The sequence below is a fragment of the Cydia fagiglandana genome, chromosome 9, assembly GCF_963556715.1.
Source record: "Cydia fagiglandana chromosome 9, ilCydFagi1.1, whole genome shotgun sequence".
Classification (NCBI taxonomy): Eukaryota; Metazoa; Arthropoda; class Insecta; order Lepidoptera; family Tortricidae; genus Cydia; species Cydia fagiglandana.
Genome location: NC_085940.1, coordinates 279,494 through 300,823, shown reverse-complemented (window position 1 = coordinate 300,823; position 21,330 = coordinate 279,494). Strand labels below are relative to the sequence as shown.

General features: G+C 42.4%; 1 protein-coding gene across 1 annotated transcript in view; it reads right to left on the bottom strand.

Annotated features, from left to right (window-relative positions):
• Positions 1-8,080: 8,080 nt before the first annotated feature.
• The window catches only part of LOC134667696 (protein I'm not dead yet-like), a 44,830-nt gene continuing 31,580 nt past the window's right edge, over positions 8,081-21,330 (bottom strand). The window contains exons 3-14 of the mRNA XM_063525119.1: positions 20,146-20,270; positions 19,754-19,865; positions 18,699-18,774; positions 18,062-18,122; positions 16,526-16,651; positions 15,748-15,850; positions 12,686-12,804; positions 12,075-12,166; positions 11,451-11,546; positions 10,903-11,099; positions 10,214-10,363; positions 8,081-9,585 (exon numbers count right to left, since the gene is read on the bottom strand). Coding sequence (XP_063381189.1) covers positions 9,430-9,585; positions 10,214-10,363; positions 10,903-11,099; positions 11,451-11,546; positions 12,075-12,166; positions 12,686-12,804; positions 15,748-15,850; positions 16,526-16,651; positions 18,062-18,122; positions 18,699-18,774; positions 19,754-19,865; positions 20,146-20,270 — 1,413 coding nt within the window. The 3' untranslated portion in view covers positions 8,081-9,429. The remainder of the gene's footprint in view (positions 9,586-10,213; positions 10,364-10,902; positions 11,100-11,450; positions 11,547-12,074; positions 12,167-12,685; positions 12,805-15,747; positions 15,851-16,525; positions 16,652-18,061; positions 18,123-18,698; positions 18,775-19,753; positions 19,866-20,145; positions 20,271-21,330) is intronic.

The window sequence follows — 21,330 nt, the reverse complement described above, 5'->3', positions numbered from 1 at the left end:
AGCTAGCACGAGTGTACCACGTGAGCTCATAGGTGTTCTTAAGTATTGGTACAATAATCAGTTTAACTACGTTAAATGGAATGACTCACTGTCGGGAGCATACAGGTTGGAGTGCGGGGTGAGGCAGGGGGGGTTGACCTCCCCTAAGCTCTTCAACTTGTATGTTAACGGTCTGATCGAGGAGCTCAGCAACATGCATGTGGGTTGTCATGTAGATGGAGTTAGCGTCAATAATATTAGCTACGCGGACGACATGGTGTTGCTGAGCCCCTCGCTATGTGCTCTGAGGCAAATGCTGAAAACGTGTGAGTCATATGCGAAAAAACATGGACTTATTTACAATGCCGGTAAAAGTGAATACATGGTTTTCAGGTCACACAGGATGAATCCCAATGTGTACCACAAAATACAACTGAATGGTAAATCACTGGAAAGAGTTACACAATTTAAATACTTGGGACACATCCTGTGTGTAAATTTGAAAGATGACCTCGACATTGAAAGGGAAAGGAGGGCGCTGGCGGTGCGGAGTAACATGTTGGCCCGTAGATTTGCTCGCTGTTCGAAACAAGTCAAAATTACCCTTTTTAAGGCGTACTGTCAAGTATTTTACACGAGCAGTCTATGGGTCAACTATACTCAAAAGGCATACAACGCCCTCCGAATCCAATACAACGACGCCTTCAGGATGCTGTTGGGACTGCCCCGTTACTGCAGCGCTTCAGGGATGTTCGCCACGGAACGAACTGATGACTTCTATGCCATCCGGCGTAAACGAATAACGTCTCTGTTGTGTCGGGTGCGGGGCAGTCACAACAGTATACTTAAGGTCATAGCAGAGAGGGTGGATTGTACCTTCCTGAAATTTTGGGTTGACCTAATAATAAGTAAATAGTTATTTAATGTAGTAGTAGTAAGTAAATAACGTAGTCATAAGCCAAACTAACAATTGTATGGATAAAATTTATCTGAAATAAAGAATTAATAATAGGCATAATTTTTTATATTAAATTTTTGATCGCCAAAGACGTCAACTGACGTGACCCAATATCAGCCTTCGTGTATTATGTTACGACAAGATTCAGGATGACGCGCTGCACATGATAGGCGGCCGGTTTCCAATGCGTCCCCTAAGATAGGTACGACAGATATGTAAATTAATTATTTATTGGACTATTTACATAGTGGTGTCGTTATCCTAAAGCCGCGTATCCACTATGTAGAGGCAGACGGTCAAGCCGAGGCTGCGTCTAGTTAGTGGATATGCGGATGTAAAGGCCTAACAAGTCATTACATTCACGTTTTTAAGCAAGAAAATGATGAATTGATCAATGTTAATTCGGTACAACATAGGAAAACAAAATAAACAATACGCTTGATTTAACCTTACGTTTTCTCGGAACTAAAAGCAGTAATGGAGCTAAATGGATGCCTAATGGAAACATGATTAAGTTTTGTACAAGTCCCGAAAAACAATAGAAAAACATTAGTTAAAAAACGATGTCTCATTTTCATTTATTTATATTAAATGTATAAGCTGAATATTTTCGTTTAATATTTTAACTAGGAAGCCAAAAGCCTGCTAAATAAGCAACGCTCGATACTGGAGTCAGTTATGTAACGCTGCCATACATGACCCAAAAAAATTTTATTAAGCTATGAGCTTCATCACATCTGATATTTGAGTAATTCTAAGCATTTCTAGCGTGAAGTGGGGGGGAGGGTGGGGTAAAAAAGACGGCCGCCATCCGTCATCTTTAAAAAAAATCTACTCTGATCCTGGTGGGTACTAGGGCAAGTTTGGTATCATTTTCGTATAAACCAAAGACGTAGAAATCATTGCTGATATTTGTTTTTTCAATTTCATAGTAATTTTACAAGAAAAACGTAAAAAGGTGAAAAATTTGGTTGGAGATTTTTGCTACGCGGAGCCGAAACTACAAAAGATAGAAAGTTGAAATTTGCACACTAGATTACATTTATAAAGTGTACAAGAGATAAGAAGCGATTTTGAGAAATTCAACCCCTAAGGGGGTTAAAAAGGGGATGAAAGTTTGTATGGGGTTCAAGTTTTATTTTAAGCTAGGAATTTGAAACTTCGTAAAACGATATATTATTAAAATACAAGAAAACTAATTTCAGCGTTTTTGAAAATTCATCCCCTAAGGTGGTGAAAAAGGAGTTGAAAGTTTGTATGGATATCAAAAAAATTTTCGAACGCGGGACTTGAATCTTTGTATTTGGGGATATTATTAAAAGACAGGAAAAGTAATTTCAGCGTTTTGTAAAATTCATCCCCTAACAGGGTTAAAAAGGGGTTGAAAGTTTGAATCCATTACAAATCCGAGTAGACACACATTTCTTATTGGCTCCCAGGCTTGAAATGCTTAGAATTACTCAAGGAACATATATGATGAAGCTCATAGCTTAATAAAAAATTTTTGGGTCAACTTTATAACTGCTTCCGCTACGAGGGCTTTGTTTGCACTAGCGTGTAAAAGTTGCCGGCTCAGTTGATGGCGTATATTCTCGTGGAGCGAGCGAGCGCCGAGCCGGGGCGGGGTCTCGCAGGCACTAACCACTTTTTATTATATATTGCTGTTTGGTGAGGGTTAATCGGTCCTCGCTAGGAGTACGGGCGGCCGATTGCCTTTAATTTTATATTATTTAATCAATGATTTTAAATTATATATTTCGTATACCTTAAAAATGTCTAACCAGAGCAGTACTAACCGGAACATAAATGCTGTTCACAAAATACTAAACAACATCAGGGAGTCTGGGCAGATGGAGATCCAATTTTGTTGGATTAAGGCGCATGCTGGCCTCGATGGCAATGAGAGAGCGGATATCGCAGCCAAGCATGCGGCCGCACTCCATAAGCAACCGGATTATGTCCATTTCCCACTCCCGCACCATAAAGCCCAAATGAAGAAAAATATGCACACACTCCATAATAAAACATATATAGAGAGCAGAACAGGTAAACACGTAAAAAACTGGCTACCCACATTGGCACTAACTACTGTAACGGCCCAGCCATCAAACTTTATCAAAAGCTGACTAAAAAGACCATGACAATATAAAAATCGGCAATGTTTTACATGGCAACGTTGGAAAAGGTAAGGTAGCAAAAAAATAACTTGACATAATATTGGAGCACCTGGATTCACCGCGCTTGTAGAATGAGCGCACCGAACAAACGGCTGAGTCAGCGGGAAACGTTTGCACACACCATACATGCAAGTTAATAGACGCTGCGTTTCCAGTTTTTCCCCGTACAGCGATTTTCCCCTTTCGCCGGAATAAAAATACCTATGCAAAGCCAGTTATTTACAAAAGGGGTTACAAAAGCGGTTTTAACAGAGTTATTAAATCTGGAGCACTATGGTGCTCCCGCTAAAACAATTTTTTATCAATACATCGGGGTGGAGAATAAAATTTATTTGGCATGTAAACAAAAAAGATGTAGGCACTGTCAGCATCAAACAGATAGTTACGAACAAAGTGTGATGTATTTCCATGGCATTTACCTATGTGTAAAAGTATAAGAAGTCAATACAAAACTACAACTTAACTACTCTTAATTAAATGATAATTTTGATAAGCAAAGACCCAAGTTCAAGCGCCATTACAGATCTGTTCATGCATCAAAGTCGTAAGAGCCATTAGAAAACGCATTCAATTATCGACTTTATTTTAATGCAACAAGTTCTAAATTCAAACTGTCATTATTTTTCAATACTGAATACACAGTAGGGCAGCGATAACCTTTGCTATGTGTGATTAATTTTGATAATGGCCAGTTTAAATACTAGCCAGTCAGTTCTAGCCACTGCTTTGAGCTATCTAGCCGATTCTACGGGTTCGGAGAAGTGTAAGTTTATCAGTATACAGAGTGGTCCTGTAAAACAAGGAAAAAAATACACAGCAATTAAAGCCAGTAGCAATATTGCATGCGGTTATTAAAATATTTTTACATCCTCTTACCTACTTTACTATAAATATTCAGGTATGAAAATATTTTCTTAAAATAAAACAAAAACATCTGATTGAAGAAAATAATTAATTAACGAACTAATTTAACGGTTGTAATTTAGTCCCTCTTTAACCACCAAGATGCTTTAACGACGAAATTGTATTAATTATTAACATTGAAATGATTATACAAATACATACTTATAGATCGTAATTTAGTATTCTCTTCTTGTTCGACCGTTTTAAAATATACCCCTTAATAACTAGATATATTCTTATTTACCCAAAAAATACCTAAACAATTTGAAAACACTTTTATATTCTGACCATTGTTGTTCTTAATTAAAGACACTTGGTTTCTAATGTTCTAGCCAGGAACCAAAATGTTCTTTATTGAAAATACGCGTAAAACAAGGAAATGCTACAGAACCACCGGTTTAAATGTGTGCTCGTTTCAGGCTCCACTCTGTCAGCTTCACCAAACATTACAAGTGATTTGAGTGCAAAAAGTTGAGAAAGACAATTAACTGAACTGAATTAAAAGTGTTAAAATGAGGGTGATAGCATTGTACCTGCTGCTAGCTGCAACTTCTGTCGGTAAGTAATGAGCTGATAATACTTATTATTAAATAACTGTGTTTCTATTATAATAATTAGTAAGACAGGGCGTGGTGATTAGGTAGATCATACTGGATCAATTCAATAACAACAATCCATTATTTCAAACAGATGTCGCTGTTTTCTATGGGCTAGCATATTTTTCGCGATTTCGGGTAGTAAAATGTGTTAGTTTTAGTGTATCTTAAGCCAAGCTTAGTTAACTAACTGGGTTGTGTATTGCAGTAGAATGCAAGCGGTACCGCAGCGACTACGTGGAGTACCCGGAGGCCGGCGGCTGGCTCAAGCTACACCGCGTACCTGCTAACTGGCACGACGCCCGTCTCCGGTGCCATCTCGAAGGTAAGCTGCTACCGATGGCTACTACAGTATCGCTGTACTCTACGTGGAGTGCCCGGAGGCCGGCGGCTGGCTCAAGCTGCACCGCGTACCTGCTAACTGGCACGACGCCCGTCTCTGGTGCCATCTCGAAGGTAAGCTGCTACCGATGGCTACTACAGTATCGCTGTACTCTGCGTGGAGTGCCCGGAGGCCGGCGGCTGGCTCAAGCTGCACCGCGTATCTGCTAACTGGCACGACGCCCGTCTCCGGTGCCATCTCGAAGGTAAGCTGCTACCGATGGCTACTACAGTATCGCTGTACTCTGCGTGGAGTGCCCGGAGGCCGGCGGCTGGCTCAAGCTGCACCGCGTATCTGCTAACTGGCACGACGCCCGTCTCCGGTGCCATCTTGAAGGTAAGCTGCTACCGATAGCTACTACAGTATCGCTGTACTCTACGTGGAGTGCCCGGAGGCCGGCGGCTGGCTCAAGCTGCACCGCGCACCTGCTAACTGGCACGACGCCCGTCTCCGGTGCCATCTCGAAGGTAAGCTGCTACCGATGGCTACTACAGTATCGCTGTACTCTGCGTGGAGTGCCCGGAGGCCGGCGGCTGGCTCAAGCTGCACCGCGCACCTGCTAACTGGCACGACACCCGTCTCCGGTGCCATCTCGAAGGTAAGCTGCTACCGATGGCTACTACAGTATCGCTGTACTCTGCGTGGAGTGCCCGGAGGCCGGCGGCTGGCTCAAGCTGCACCGCGCACCTGATGCTAACTGGCACGACGCCCGTAACGTCTCCGGTGCCATCTCGAAGGTAAGCTACTACCGATGGCTACTACAGTATCGCTGTACTCTACGTGGAGTGCCCGGAGGCCGGCGGCTGGCTCAAGCTGCACCGCGCACCTGCTACCTGGCACGACGCCCGTCTCCGGTGCCATCTTGAAGGTAAGCTGCTACCGATAGCTACTACAGTATCGCTGTACTCTACGTGGAGTGCCCGGAGGCCGGCGGCTGGCTCAAGCTGCACCGCGCACCTGCTAACTGGCACGACGCCCGTCTCCGGTGCCATCTCGAAGGTAAGCTGCTACCGATGGCTACTACAGTATCGCTGTACTCTGCGTGGAGTGCCCGGAGGCCGGCGGCTGGCTCAAGCTGCACCGCGCACCTGCTAACTGGCACGACGCCCGTCTCCGGTGCCATCTCGAAGGTAAGCTGCTACCGATGGCTACTACAGTATCGCTGTACTCTACGTGGAGTGCCCGGAGGCCGGCGGCTGGCTCAAGCTGCACCGCGTACCTGCTAACTGGCACGACGCCCGTCTCTGGTGCCATCTCGAAGGTAAGCTGCTACCGATGGCTACTACAGTATCGCTGTACTCTGCGTGGAGTGCCCGGAGGCCGGCGGCTGGCTCAAGCTGCACCGCGCACCTGCTAACTGGCACGACACCCGTCTCCGGTGCCATCTCGAAGGTAAGCTGCTACCGATGGCTACTACAGTATCGCTGTACTCTGCGTGGAGTGCCCGGAGGCCGGCGGCTGGCTCAAGCTGCACCGCGCACCTGATGCTAACTGGCACGACGCCCGTAACGTCTCCGGTGCCATCTCGAAGGTAAGCTACTACCGATGGCTACTACAGTATCGCTGTACTCTACGTGGAGTGCCCGGAGGCCGGCGGCTGGCTCAAGCTGCACCGCGTAGCTCCGGTGTCGGAGGACGGTGACGACCGTAGCTCCGGTGTCGGAGGACGGTGACGACCGTAGCTCCGGTGTCAGAGGACGGTGACGACCGTAGCTTCGGTGTCGGAGGACGGTGACGACCGTAGCTTCGGTGTCGGAGGACGGTGACGACCGTAGCTCCGGTGTCGGAGGACGGTGACGACCGTAGCTCCGGTGTCAGAGGACGGTGACGACCGTAGCTCCAGTGTCGGAGGACGGTGACGACCGTAGCTCCGGTGTCGGAGGACGGTGACGACCGTAGCTCCGGTGTCAGAGGACGGTGACGACCGTAGCTTCGGTGTCGGAGGACGGTGACGACCGTAGCTTCGGTGTCGGAGGACGGTGACGACCGTAGCTCCGGTGTCAGAGGACGGTGACGACCGTAGCTCCGGTGTCAGAGGACGGTGACGACCGTAGCTTCGGTGTCGGAGGACGGTGACGACCGTAGCTTCGGTGTCGGAGGACGGTGACGACCGTAGCTTCGGTGTCGGAGGACAGTGACGTGCGGGAATCAACCAACAGAGAGAAGAACACTAAATGTCTCCTCTCATTTCCGACCATCTTCACTTCGGTGGAAAGACACCCTAAGCGTGAAGATGCACTAGACAGATATTTGTTTACTTTCGCATTTATAATTCCATTTATTTATTTTTCTTCTTAGGCTAGGTCATTTATAACATGAATATAAAAGTAAAATACAAAAACACATAAAAAACAACTAAAAATAAGTATAAACACATTATAAAAAACCTAACATAGGGTGCCGCCATCAGCAGCGGGGCAGGGCCCAAGCTGCCGGTGGTCAGGGCCGCAGAGAGAGGAACCGGCGGACTATCCGCGCCGTGTCCAAGATCACCGCCTTCTGCATTTGACCCTTGATCCAACCACCTAGCGAGAGTCTCTCAATATAGCATTTATAATATTATTAGGTACTTATTGTGAATGTGAATGTTAGTCTGGCCTGCTGCCAAAGTTTCGATGCTTCCATGCGTCAATGCAACGACGACCTATACGGAGACTATAGTATCTCTGGCAATATTAAGCGTAATTCGTGTCTAGAGGGTCGATCCTAATTTAACAATTTGTTACGGTGTTGAACTGGTTTTGATACGACCTTGACGAGCGTCTCTCTCGATGGTTGGCGCGCGCGCGCATCTCACGATCCAATCAGCGTGGGCGATCTTCAATGTCGTATCCAAATAAGATCAAACCCGTAACAAATTGTTAAATCAGAATCGAGATAGGTCGTATCATATGAGAAATAAATCAAATTGAGATGCCGGTGCAGGACTTTGCATAGAGTCATCATCATCATCTTCTTCCACTCGTGTCGATCTTGTGCCCGTTTCATCCAGTCCTGTCGTCGTATGTCGTCCACCCAGCGTCTAATACCTAACGTGTGTCAGTACCTTTATACATAAAAAAAATAAGAAGCTCGTAATTTAAACTAGGTACGTATTTTAATTCAATAAATAGCTAACTAAACTATTAGCCTAAGCTTCATTTGACTCTCTCCATACATACTCGTAAATAAAAAAATATAACTAAGGTTTACCGGAACAAATGCGATTACTACTACATTATTTATAACAACGCGAATTATAAGAGTTCCGTCATCTTAGATTGATAATAAGCCCGAGCTACTTGGAAATATAACGTACTCGTACCTAACATAGAGACCAACCGACCAATCATCGTACGTATTCGCTATAATTACATTTATCCCGGTTTACATTATTAAGTTTAAATTAATTTCCAAATTATTAGGCGGCTAGCGCGCGGGATGCTCAAAGCACTTATACCATAGAATTACCACATGCATGCTCCTGAGAGGGACAGAACGTATGCAATGTAAAACGTTCATAAGTGCTTGTTACTAGGCCTACATGAATAAAGTATTCTTGACTTTGACTTTGACTTTGCAATTCTAAAAATAATATACATTTTTTTACAATTTTCAATTTTTTTCAACATTGATGCCAACATAGGTACCAAAAAATACCTACGCAATTAAATCGGGTACACCCCACGGGTACAATTGCCCAACAAGACGTATGCCGTTTTAACGCGGCACTTACTTTTTAGAAAGGCAAACATCAAAAGTGAAGTGAAACTGTGACAAGCACAAAAAGATACGTAGGTAATAGCACTTTCTTTGCTACTACCACTAAAAGTGCCATAAGACCATACCAGTCAAGACTTGTCACAATTTTATTATAACCTTTTCGTTTCTATAATCGAATACTTGTTTTTAGGCGGAATGCGAATGCGAACACCGAAGTTCTTAAATTGCGGGCATCCTTCTCTGTGACTCTAATTACGCCTTAATTGGAACAAAAGATCCGAGAAAAATGCCCGCAATTTGCGAACTTCGGTATTCGCGGTAGGCCCTCTGAGGTGGTGTCGGAAAGTTTTCAAAACAGTGAAATTTTTTACTTGGAAAACTTTCGGATCTTCTATATTTTTGTATCGAAATAATCTCCAAGATAAACCAACGTTTTCTTTGTTTCCTGTGAATTTTCTGAGAACTTTTCCGACTTCTTAAGAAACTAGCTGCAACTCGCACATCTAGATGCGTAGCCAACATGCCAATCGTTTATTACACTCCGTAGCGAACGCTCAACTATCACTGTCGCACTAATGTGGAAAATTGATAGAGAGTCACAAAGAGTTTCGTTTTCGTAGCGGTCGCGATTGTCACCTTGGCTAGGCACCCCGTAGTCCACGCGGAGTAGACGCGCACCAGGCGCTTTAATCACCATGCAGTACTGTGACTGCCTTTGGAGTGTATAGAGTTCTAAGGAGCTGCTGGTGCAGGAGTCGTCTCTCCTCCCGGCAGCGCCTGGGTCACGATGCCCTTGTCCTCGGGATCCCACAGCACGGGCGCGTAGAAACAGAGGCTCAGCCAGAGCACGATCATGCAGATTATTGAGCTCGCGATCGAGTACATTATCTGTAAGGAACAATATTACATGACTACAGATTGAACGAGCGCGAAGCGTACCCGTTTCAGCTTGGGCAAATGAAATGAAATGAAGAAAAAAAAAACATGTTTGTCCTTAAAAATGCGAGATTACGAAGAAATTAAGGTAAATTGGTTTCTTAACATTATTTGAAATTTCTATTGAATCTTACTTTATATCCGTGATACCTAAGTCTAGATACCTAGGAGCAGCGCGATGCGACAGCAGCTCGCTCATGATATACTGCCTGTCGCTCTCTTACTACGACGGCCGACGGACTTACGCTACGTCTTACGTAGGCGAACAACGCGCGAACGCGGCGCGGCGCCTGACATTCGCGTGCAAATCGCGCCGCACCGCGTTCGCAACGAGATCGCTTACGTAGGACACTTCTATGGGCATCAAAGGATTGATTTCGCCGCGCCGCGCCGCGCCGCGTTCGCGCGTTGTTCGCCTACGTAAGACGTAGCGTTACAGACGGGCAATCTATCTCGCAGGCGAGACACTGTCGCGTCGCTCCTGTGTGTCCTAGGCCTTCAGGGCTACAGGATAAAGGTTAAGATTTGTGATTGTATGTATTATTGTAGATTGACTTTTGAATATTTTTGGTGGAGTCACCTGCTTCTTAAGCTGGACCTTAGCCGTCTTGCTGACGAAGGCGCTGGGCGTGTGCTCGAAGGGCAGGCAGAAGCCCAGGCCCGTGCCCAGCCCCACGCCGAGCGCCACGAGGTTCCGCCGGCCGGGCCACTTGCCCTGCCCCGTCATTGCCTGTTACATAGCATTACATCAATACTGCACATGGCAGAATCGATTACATTGAATGTATTTACAAAACTAAAAATCAACCGGCAAGGTATTTATTTCTAAGGATTTTTCGGGTTGGATGCTACCCTGTAATTTTTGCAATAATATCATCTAAGTTACAACTATTTGGCTGTGCCTTTTGCTTTTGCTTTGCTTTGCAACTATTTGGTGGCTAAGGGCCGGTACAGGCGAACTGCAACCCGACTGCAACTTGTATGGGAACTGCATGCCAACGTTGCAGTTGACGTGCAGTCGGGTAGCAGTCCGTCTGTACCGGCCCTAAGGCGTGGTGGAAGAAAGCCAAAAGGCCAGTTGCACTAAGCACATCTCAGAACTATGAAATTATCCTTAGGTTCATTTTTTTTCATTGTGAAACAAACTGCATACACAATATGAATTAATAATAATAAAACACAGTTTCCACTAGTAAATTAAAGCAGAAATGCTCAAAGGGAATTATGAAGATGCCCCCGCACCAGGGCATGTGTGATGGCGTCACCTACCATAGCCAACATGAGAGGCATGAGGCAAGCCTGCGCCGCCATGCCCGTCATGACGCTCCCGAGGACCACCGACACGAGCACCACGATGAAGATGCCCCCGTACCAGGCCATGCCGGTGATGTCGTTGCCGCCGCTGTTGGGCAGGCCTTCCTCGAGGTGCGTCTTGAAGATGCCTTTATAAATTGTCGAGCCGGCGCCTGTAAAACACATCTTACTTAATTAAAAAAAATGCAGAGGAATTTGAATCTATTAGTGATGCAAATAAGAGTTGAATTTGTTTTTCTTTTTAACCTTTTGAACGCTTTATGTCAACTTAAACAAAAACGTCACTGATACGCCTAGGTCTCGAGCGCAAGTGAGCTAATTTAAACCTTTGACAAGTCATGTGTGTGTGGGTGTGTGTGTGCACTGTACACTGCCCGGAAATAGGGAGCCCCGGGTAGCGGGGCTCGTCGACTCAGGGAACGATTACACTTTTCACGATATGCCTAGGTATTTCGCGATCTGGTATTACAAAAAGATTATATTACATTAATCATAAAACACACCGAAAACTAAGAACAGGGAATAATCGGTATTCTTATCCACAAACTTCCAGAACAATATTCCAGATTCAACTTTCATCGGCGGCAAATCTCCGTGCCCTGAAAAACGATACGGATATTAATTCTATCCCATCCAATATTATAACTAAAGATAGATTATAGGCGTTCCTAAATGAACCGCTAATGTTGTACAAGTTGTACAGTCATCAGCAATAGTAACTTACACAACTAGGGCCGCAAAAATATGTGACACGTTCTTATTTGGAGCGCAATAAGAGCGCGTCATATATTTTTGCGGCCCTAGTTGTGTAAGATACTATTGCTGATGACTGTACAAGTGGGCTTTAGTAGCGCCTAGGCAAGCGAGAGATGTCCACGTGCTAACCAGCTCCCGCAAAAGGCGAAGGAGAGGGAAGGGGTTCGACCCCCAACCACACAAAATAATCAGGTCCCAGACATTTGTGAAATGTATAAAAGTTTTAAATGACAAGTTAATACTGAACTTTACCGGTAAATATCTGAGTCTGGAATATTTGTGATACACTCACAATCGAAGTGAATATATCGGATTAGACAATGTGTAAACGCTCTTACCAGTATTGTTATAATATAAATTATAATACTTACTTTTGACCGTCCATATTTTCAAGAAATTAAGCGATTTTGGCAGGAAATGTAAAAGGACAACGAATATAGCTGCTGTAGTGGCATCCTTTACTCTGGAATAAATAATTTGGTTAAAAGTGGCCTGATAAGCCAATGCAAGGGCAAGTAAAGAAAAAATAACAAAAAAAAAAATATTTATGGACTATGAAACGTTATAAGGAATATTCTCTCTCATCAGTTATTTAGGTATTTGTGATAAGAAATAAATTATAGATATTCACATTGACACATTGCAACTAGGTTGCCTAGTGAAATTGCGGACGGAAAAATGTTTTTTCTAGAATTTAAACCGTTGTGAGACATACATACTAACATTGAATAATTTTAGGGTGGGGACGGTTGTTCGGTTAGATATTTTTTGTTATTAATCGTATCAAATGAAACTTTAATATTATTGATAACTGTAAGAGGTTCACTCCATCGTTGCCTAGATTTTAGATGAAAAGCAGTCAATCTAGGCAACCACTGACTAGACCAATTTTTTAATAAGGCCACTTATTACAGCCAAGCCTCATCTGGTTAAAACTTTTTTAACCATGGCGGATCGTAGGTGAGTGAGGTGAGATGCTTACGCGCACAGATCTGGGGCCTCGCCGCCGTACTGGCGGAAGGTGGCCCAGCCCATGTTGAGCCAAGGGGACCAGCGGGTGAAGAAACATGCCATGATAACAACAAGGAAAAACGTGGAAACCTGCAATCAAAATACACCAAAATGTATTAGTGTCGAATCACGCTTACTTAATAAGTTTTCGTGCCAAGTGCTACGTCAAGTATAGAGCTTATAGGGATATGTATGTATGTATTCACACCGCCAAAAGTGTTAGTCTGTATAAAGCGTGAGCGTAAATAGCTAAATCGAATCACTCACGATTTTTATTTTAAGAGTAAAATTGCCCGCTATGTTACGCTCAATGAGGATTTCTAACACGAGCCACACAAGTGGGCTGACTGACGCAGTCTTGCCTCCCGTGTCCCTGAGTAACCCCTTTTTAATATATTTCATACTAGCCACCCGCCCCGGCTTCGCACGAGTTAACAAATGATTAGGTAACTGTATGAAAATCCGTCATAAGGAAACTGTATGAAAATACGTTCAGTAGTTATTGAGTTTATCGCGAACATGCAAACAAACACAAAGACAGGAGTGGCGGGGGACTTGTTTTAAAAGGTGTAGTGTAAGTCTCATTGAAGTTTGAAAAAGACTATAAATAAGTGTGTATCGACCCAAAGCTGTAACATACTCGTACATATTATAACTTACTCTTAAGGGGCCCACAGATTACCAGTTCGCCGGACGATACAGTCTGTCAGTTGTTCGAAGTTGTCAAATTTTGCGTTTAACTGTGTAACGTAAAAACGTTACATAACCTTGGTTACATTTACAATAGTTAAATTAAATCATTAGATAACTAATATCCTAATAAAAACATAAATACCTTAATAATAATAAAACACTTACCTAAAATACACTAAAATTAAAATACATTAACTTGTGTCCTCTTTTCTGCGACGCACTGTACTTCGCGCAACATTCCTTTGTTTCGAAGTAACCGGCTGTTGGCGTTCCCCGCCCCGCGCCCTGCCGGCCTAGCCAAGGTTACAATCGCTATCGCTTCGACAACGAAACGCTTTGTGTCTCTCTATCACTCTTCCATATTAGTGCGACAGTGACAGTTGCGTTTCGATCGCTACGGAGCGTAAGCGATTGGCATTTTGGCTTCGCGGCCTGCTCCCGCGTCGGCCCACTCGCCAGCGCTGCCGGTGAGACAGATCTAGCTTTCGAAGCCGGCGCACGTTCGCTTTGTCTCCGCGCAAGCGACTCTAGACGTAGCCGGCGAGTTTTAAAATCGAATTTTAGATTTTTTCTTTTTCTTGTACTCGTTCAGTACTAATTCACTAAATTCAGTGTAATAAATCCCCTTTGGGTAAGTGTTGAACATTTCTTACGCTTATTCTAAGCAGGTAGATTTGAATGTTATTTCTAACGGCTATTTCGCTATGCTATTTCTTTGTGTGATTTTGCTTGCCACTTAATTTAGGTACTCTTGCAATCATTCCACTCTTATTTCATCTCGTTTTAATTGCTAAATTGTGTTTATTTAAAGTCTATGAGATAATTTAATTTCCAGTAATTTTTAAATTCAAAATTTGACCGTTAGATCCTATACTCAGTTTTGTTTTATAACTTGTTCTTTTAAACTTAACATCAGTGCAAAGTGTAAACTCCGTCTGACTGTACCATTCCGCACATCACCAAACTTTCACCATCATCATCACGCAGTACTGCTTCCTGCTTTGCTTCTTGCCGTGCCGGGTACAGTCAGCGGAGACATATAAAGAACTTCTCTTCACACTATGGAAATAAATTCCAGGGGGCCTAGTTACGGCTAGAACCGTAGCCGTGAAGACCAGCCGGCAGTTCCTGAGCGGCCCAGCTGACGTCCCTCAGCTCGTCCGTCTCCGTCTCCAAACCCGCAGTGGCTCCGGCAGCTTCAGGGGAGTACTTGCGTGGTGGAACTGTCCTCGGAGCAAAATCAGTACCGGCCTAGAACCCTACCCTACGACCTATTCGTGTGCTTGCGGCGGAGAATAAATTAGTTACTTTTCTTAACTCTTTGTTTAATTTCCTCTCCGCCTACCCGTAGCAACTGACAGGCCGATATCGTCCCGTGGACTGGTAATCAGTGGGCCCCTTTACTAAGGTGCTTACTGTTGCACAGTGTTGCTGCACTGTACTAAAGTTAACTGCGGTGTTGTGTAGATGTCGTAGTCAGATCGTATAATCCGCCGTATTACATTACGGCTAGCCGTTTTCAAAAACAGGGGCGTTTTGAAATGCGGCGGTTCGACGATTAGCCGGATTGTCACTGCGATACGTTCTTCAATAAGGCGGCCCACGTTTAGCCGCATCGTACATTGTAGAGTGACCAGTTCTTTCGGTCGCCTACGTAACCGGAGTTTGACAATGTTTGCAATTTAATTTATTTCTACCATGGTCCCACCGCACTACATGTGTTTCTTTTCCAAAACATTTCCTTCACAACTTAAATAGACGGAGCCCCGCAAGCGGGGCTCCTATTTCTGGGCGGTTTGCCCTTCGGGCATCTGAAGTTACCTAACGAACCTAACCTAATTACCTACCTACGCTTTTTTCCCCAAAGTGTAATGTTTTTACGGACGTCTCACTTAATCAATAGGTAGGTAGGTTAGGTTCGTTAGGTAGCTTCAGATGCCCGAAGGGCAAACCGCTCAGAAATAGGAGCCCCGCGAACGTCTAGTTAAGTTGCGAAGGAAATTTTTTTTTGAAAAGAAACAGTCCGACAAACTCCAGATTTGATGGACACCCTAGCGTTTGTCAGGCAGCGCCACGAGTGTTAAAAATCGGAACTAAAAACTGTCAAAGCGGCGGCTAATGACTCGCTGTATTACATTACGGCTAGCCGTGTTGAAGAACGTATGGCGCCGAATACATTCCGGCGGATTCTCATTCAGCCGCATTCAATACGGCTAATCGTTAAACCGCCACATTTCAAAACGCCCCTGTTTTTGGAAACGGCTAGCCGTAATGTAATACGGCGGATTATACGATCCGACTGCGACATAGATACATCTTAAATTAGGTTTAAGGAATTACCATTTCATGTTTAGTCCAAGGTCCAAGATCCTTTTTATTTTTGGCGAAAGATTGTTGTAATTTTTCTGTGCTTAAAGCACTCATTGTTTTCTTTGCCGCCAATCTAACAAAAAAATTACTCGTTACTTTCAAGCAAAGTAACAGCTGTGTGCAATATAGAATACGAGACAAGAATACGAAGCTTAAGGGAAAACCGTAACTACTAAAGATCATTAATCATATTCGATATCTCGTAAAGAATAAGTTCTTACTATGAGATGTCCTAATAATCTCCTGGCGGCACATACGCACCTGCCGCGATAGCAGAGGACGCTGGTTCAATTCCAGCCTGGGGCACTGGAGGGCTTGGTCACTTTTTAGGGTTCCGTACCCAAAGGGTAAAACGGGACCCTATTACTAAGACTTCGCTGTCCGTCCGTCCGTCCGTCCGTCCGTCCGTCTGTCCGTCTGTCTGTCACCAGGCTGTATCTCACGAACCGTGATAGCTAGACAGTTGAAATTTTCACAGATGATGTATTTCTGTTGCCGCTATAACAGCAAATACTAAAAACAGAATAAAATAAAGATTTAAGTGGGGCTCCCATACAGCAAACGTGATTTTTGACCAAAGTTAAGCAACGTCGGGCGTGGTCAGTACTTGGATGGGTGTCCGTTTTCTTTTTGCATTTTTTTTTCCCGTTTTTTTTTTTTGCTTTATGGTATGGCCCTTCGTGCGCGAGTCCGACTCGCACTTGCCCGGTTTTTTCTTAGTATATGACATTTAATTCAGTGTACTTACACCTTGACCAAAACCGCCTCATAGATAGTGTTGAGTATGAGCATAACGATAACGGTGGGGAAGGCGTAGGCGCTGTAGTTGAGGAAGTTGAACACGTCAGGGAACTCCGTGTCCTTTACTGTGGGTCTGAAAGTTACAACAGTGTCCACGTCATACACTGTACTGTGGGACTGAAGGTTACCAGAGTGTCCACGTCATACACTTTACTGAGGGACTGAAGGATACAAGAGTGTCCACGTCATACACTTACTGTGGGACTGAAGGTTACAAGAGTGTCCACGTCATACACTTTACTGTGGGACTGAAGGTTACAAGAGTGTCCACGTCATACACTTTACTGTGGGACTGAAGGTTACAAGAGTGTCCACGTCATACACTTTACTGTGGGACTGAAGGATACAAGAGTGTCCACGTCATACACTTTACTGTGGGACTGAAGGTTACAAGAGTGTCCACGTCATACACTTTACTGTGGGACTGAAGGTTACAAGAGTGTCCACGTCATACACTTTACTGTGGGACTGAAGGATACAAGAGTGTCCACGTCATACACTTTACTGTGGGACTGAAGGTTACAAGAGTGTCCACGTCATACACTTTACTGTGGGACTGAAGGTTACAAGAGTGTCCACGTCATACACTTTACTGTGGGACTGAAGGATACAAGAGTGTCCACGTCATACACTTTACTGTGGGACTGAAGGTTACAAGAGTGTCCACGTCATACACTTTACTGTGGGACTGAAGGTTACAAAAGTGGTTACGTCATACAGATACTGCGTCACGTTATTGATTTTAGATAAATAAAGAAGTAAAACGTATAAACAGAACAGAACTTTTAATATTCATGAAAAGAAAATGAATGCAGATTTCTAAAATTCATTGTTTTTTTTAATGTCGACGTTCGTTGTGTACGCACTCCTCCAACCTTTTCAGGCAATTCCCAAAATTTATAGGTACCTAATACCTTATACATAACATAATTAACATACGTCTGCCCTCGTAAACGTGGTCTAGTTTCCATCCGAATTTTTCAAGGTATGCCTTTGATTGAAACGTGTAAATATCAATATACGAGTAAAAATTACGGTATAGCGTTAGCCCTTTTCTTAACTTTTACCTATAGTATGAACTTGAGTTGATCGGTCTATCACTTATTAAATCTATTGTTAATACATTTTTATAATATACATAGATTATATTTAATCCTAATATTTAATAAATTTTAATATTATATAAGAACTGAATAATGCTCGACATGCAACATTTAACCCTTTAACCGCCAGAGTCTGATATATAAGACATTACATATCCAGCTCATTTCGCCACAGTCTGATAAATAAGACAAAGATCTGATTTGGTTTTTACAGCACATTTATAACTCCCGTAACTATGCCAACCTTACTCTGCGTGGTACAATTACTGTCGGTGGCGACATGAGCACGCTCGATAAAAAATTGCTGGCGGTTAAAAGGTTAAAATATTATGAAAAATGTCTATATCTATAATATTTACATTATAAGTATTATAACTTACTCGGCATACATTGACCTGAGCTGTAACGTCGTAAGAGATCCATGCACGAAGCACATACTACCTAAAATAAATAAAAAAACTGATTAAACTTTCACATGTGAGTGTGTGTGTATGGTGGTCAAAAATCGTGGATTCAAACCTCGGCTGTGCGTGTGCATAGAGCAGAAAAATATCGTTCTTAGAAAATGCACTATGTCATTTAGTTTCCTTAAATTTAATGTACTTATTATAATGAAACAACATACCGGGTGTGGTCTGTAATACGAGCAAAAAATTAAACTGTAGGCTGTACTCTTCATACTGACCAACATTTGTTCAGCAACTTTTAAAAATAACTTGTGGTTTGATTTTTAATACACTTTAAAGTTTATTCTAAGACGCAATGTATTGCGAATTTTGTTATGTTTAATCAATTTACGTCAATCACAATGATATGGCGTGGCGATGCCGTCCATTGAAAATAATATTTATTTTGTATGAAAAATAGGGAGTCTAAATACTTCATAATTTTTAAACTTGTTGAACAAAAGTGTCACCGTTTGAGGAGTACAATCTATGTTTTAATTATTTGTTCATGTTACAGGCCACACCCGGTATAACCTATATTCCGTCGCTGCGCTGTAGGCAAATAACTTACCGAGAAGCGAAGATACAGCTATAGCGTTGCACAGAATGTTCTTTAACTCCAAGAAATTAGCTTCATTTTTCACTGCCTACAACAACAGTTTCATATTTGTTATACTTAGTTAAGTATCGCATTAATAAAACACTTCAAAAATAAATGACTGAACTTCACGGTTTTATCGTTTACGAACGATGACTGCTTCTTTTAGATCGTATTTCGTATTATACGCTTTGTATAAAACTCACTAGCTTACAATACAATACAATACAAATACTCTTTATTGCACACCTCATTACAGAAAACAATACAAATAATACAGGAAGAAGAGGTTAAACAACAGGCGGTCTTATTACAAAAAAAAAAATCTTTAACCAGTTTACTCGTAAATCAGTTCGTATGGCCTCTCCAAACGTCACCGATAATTGCATGCGATTTGCATTTACATTGCAGCGTTTGGTCGATCTATTGAATAAGTTGCGCCTACTTAGCGAGCAATTATCTAAAATTGCAAGCGTATGTCGTTGAAGCCTTTAGCCGTGTTGTGGTTGACCAAATGGGATTGGCAGCTGTCAAAAGTTTGTATAGATGCGCCAGCTTAGTTTTTACCCTTCTCTATAGTTTTGTTCAGGCAGACCACAAAGGAGATGGCGGGACGACTTGGACGTATTTTGCCCGGATTGGCGGGAAATTTCAAAAGACAGGGTTGAGTGGAGGAAGCGAGGGGAGGCCTTTGCCCAGCAGTGGGACATTTAACCAGGCTAACAAAAAAAAATAGTTTTGTTCGTAGGACTGTCGGGTAATCGAATTTGAACAGTTGTGAGACATGAGTTATTTTACGGTTTTGACTCACTTGTTTTTAGTCACTCGCGCGACACACAAACAGAACCATCTCCGAAACATGTCGCGTGAGTGACTAAAACAAGTGAGTGTAAACCGTAAAATGACTCAATGACTGTCGGGTAATTAAAGCTATGCTGGCGCTTTTTGTAAAATACTTCAGCTAGCAAATCCCACTGGTGGGCAGTAACACACCAAATTACGCACGTATTTATTAAACTGCTACCTACCTTAAGAGGTTCTAGCGCCTCTATAACATACTTCATTATTGCTTGTGTTGTTAAATCCCTTTCAGCAATCGCCGAAATGCAGAAAGCAGCCATACAGCACTTTAAGAGCAACCTGAAAATAAACTTGTAAGTAATAATCTTTGGCACTAATAGTTACGAGAGCTAAGTTCCTACTATGTCGTAACGATAGTACTTAAATAAGTACCTAATCGTATATGTCAACATCTCCGTTCAAATACACAAGCCACGATAGAACGATTACCGTTATCGTGGTGCCTGTGGTGTAAACATGCACCTCTATTTAACGATTTCGTCTATGCCGCATTTGTTTAGCACAGGCATCCGCCGAGAAAGTTCATATTGACCGCCATGTGTTGAAGTATGTAACTTACTTTAGCGGCGTATACGCCTTCTTGTCTCCTGAACACAGAATGAGGCAGGCAATCCTCTTGTCCATGCCACAGTTGTTCAGCAATAAGAGTAGCCATCCGCCGAGAAAGAACATCATTATGTTCTCCTGGTAACAGGTAATACATTAATATAGATGCCGGGAATTAGGAAATTGACGGCTGAGCGTGAACTGATTACAGGACCGAGCGACGAGAGGCAATTTTATGATCACACTGAAAAAATAGTTTCGTTGATTTTACGAAATTTTTACGAAATTTATGGGTTGAATTGGGACCTACACACAAATATTGTTGAATTTACCAAACCTACTTTGGTTGACTTTTTACAAAACTACTTTAGTAAATTGAATTAACAAAACTACTTTAGTAAAGAACTTTTTACGAAACTACTTTAGTAAAGAACTTTTTACAAAACTAGTTTAGTAATTTAGTACGTTTGACAAAATATATTTCGTAAATTTTACGGACTTACTATTGTACTTTTAACGAAATTGATTTCGTAATTCTCCAAAAGTTTTTGTACGCTTCACTAAATTACTGTCGTAGCGTGTACGAATTTACTTTCGTAATAATTAATACATTTCTTTAATATGTATGACGTACATAACTTTGATAGATACCACTAAACGTCTTGCGTGGAATCAATTAATTTGCTTTCGTAATTATTACTAATTTCTGTAGTATGTATGACCACTAAACTTTGATAGATATCACTAAACTGCTTTAGTGGAATTAAGTAATACACTTATGTAATAGTTACTAAATTTCTTTATTATGTATGACGCACTGAACTTTCGTAGATATCACTAAACTTCTTTAGTGGAATCAAGTAATATACTATTGTAATAATTACTAAGTTTCTTTCGTATGTATGACGCACTGAAGTTTCGTAGATATCACTAAACTTCTTTAGTGGAATCAAGTAATATACTTTTCTAATAATTACTAAGTTTCTTTCGTATGTATGACGCACTGAAGTTTCGTAGATATCACTAAACTTCTTTAGTGGAATCAAGTAATATACTTTTGTAATAATTACTAAGTTTCTTTCGTATGTATGACGCACTAAAGTTTCGTAGATATCACTAAACTTCTTTCGTGGAATCAAGTAATATACTTTTGTAATAATTACTAAGTTTCTTTCGTATGTATGACGCACTGAAGTTT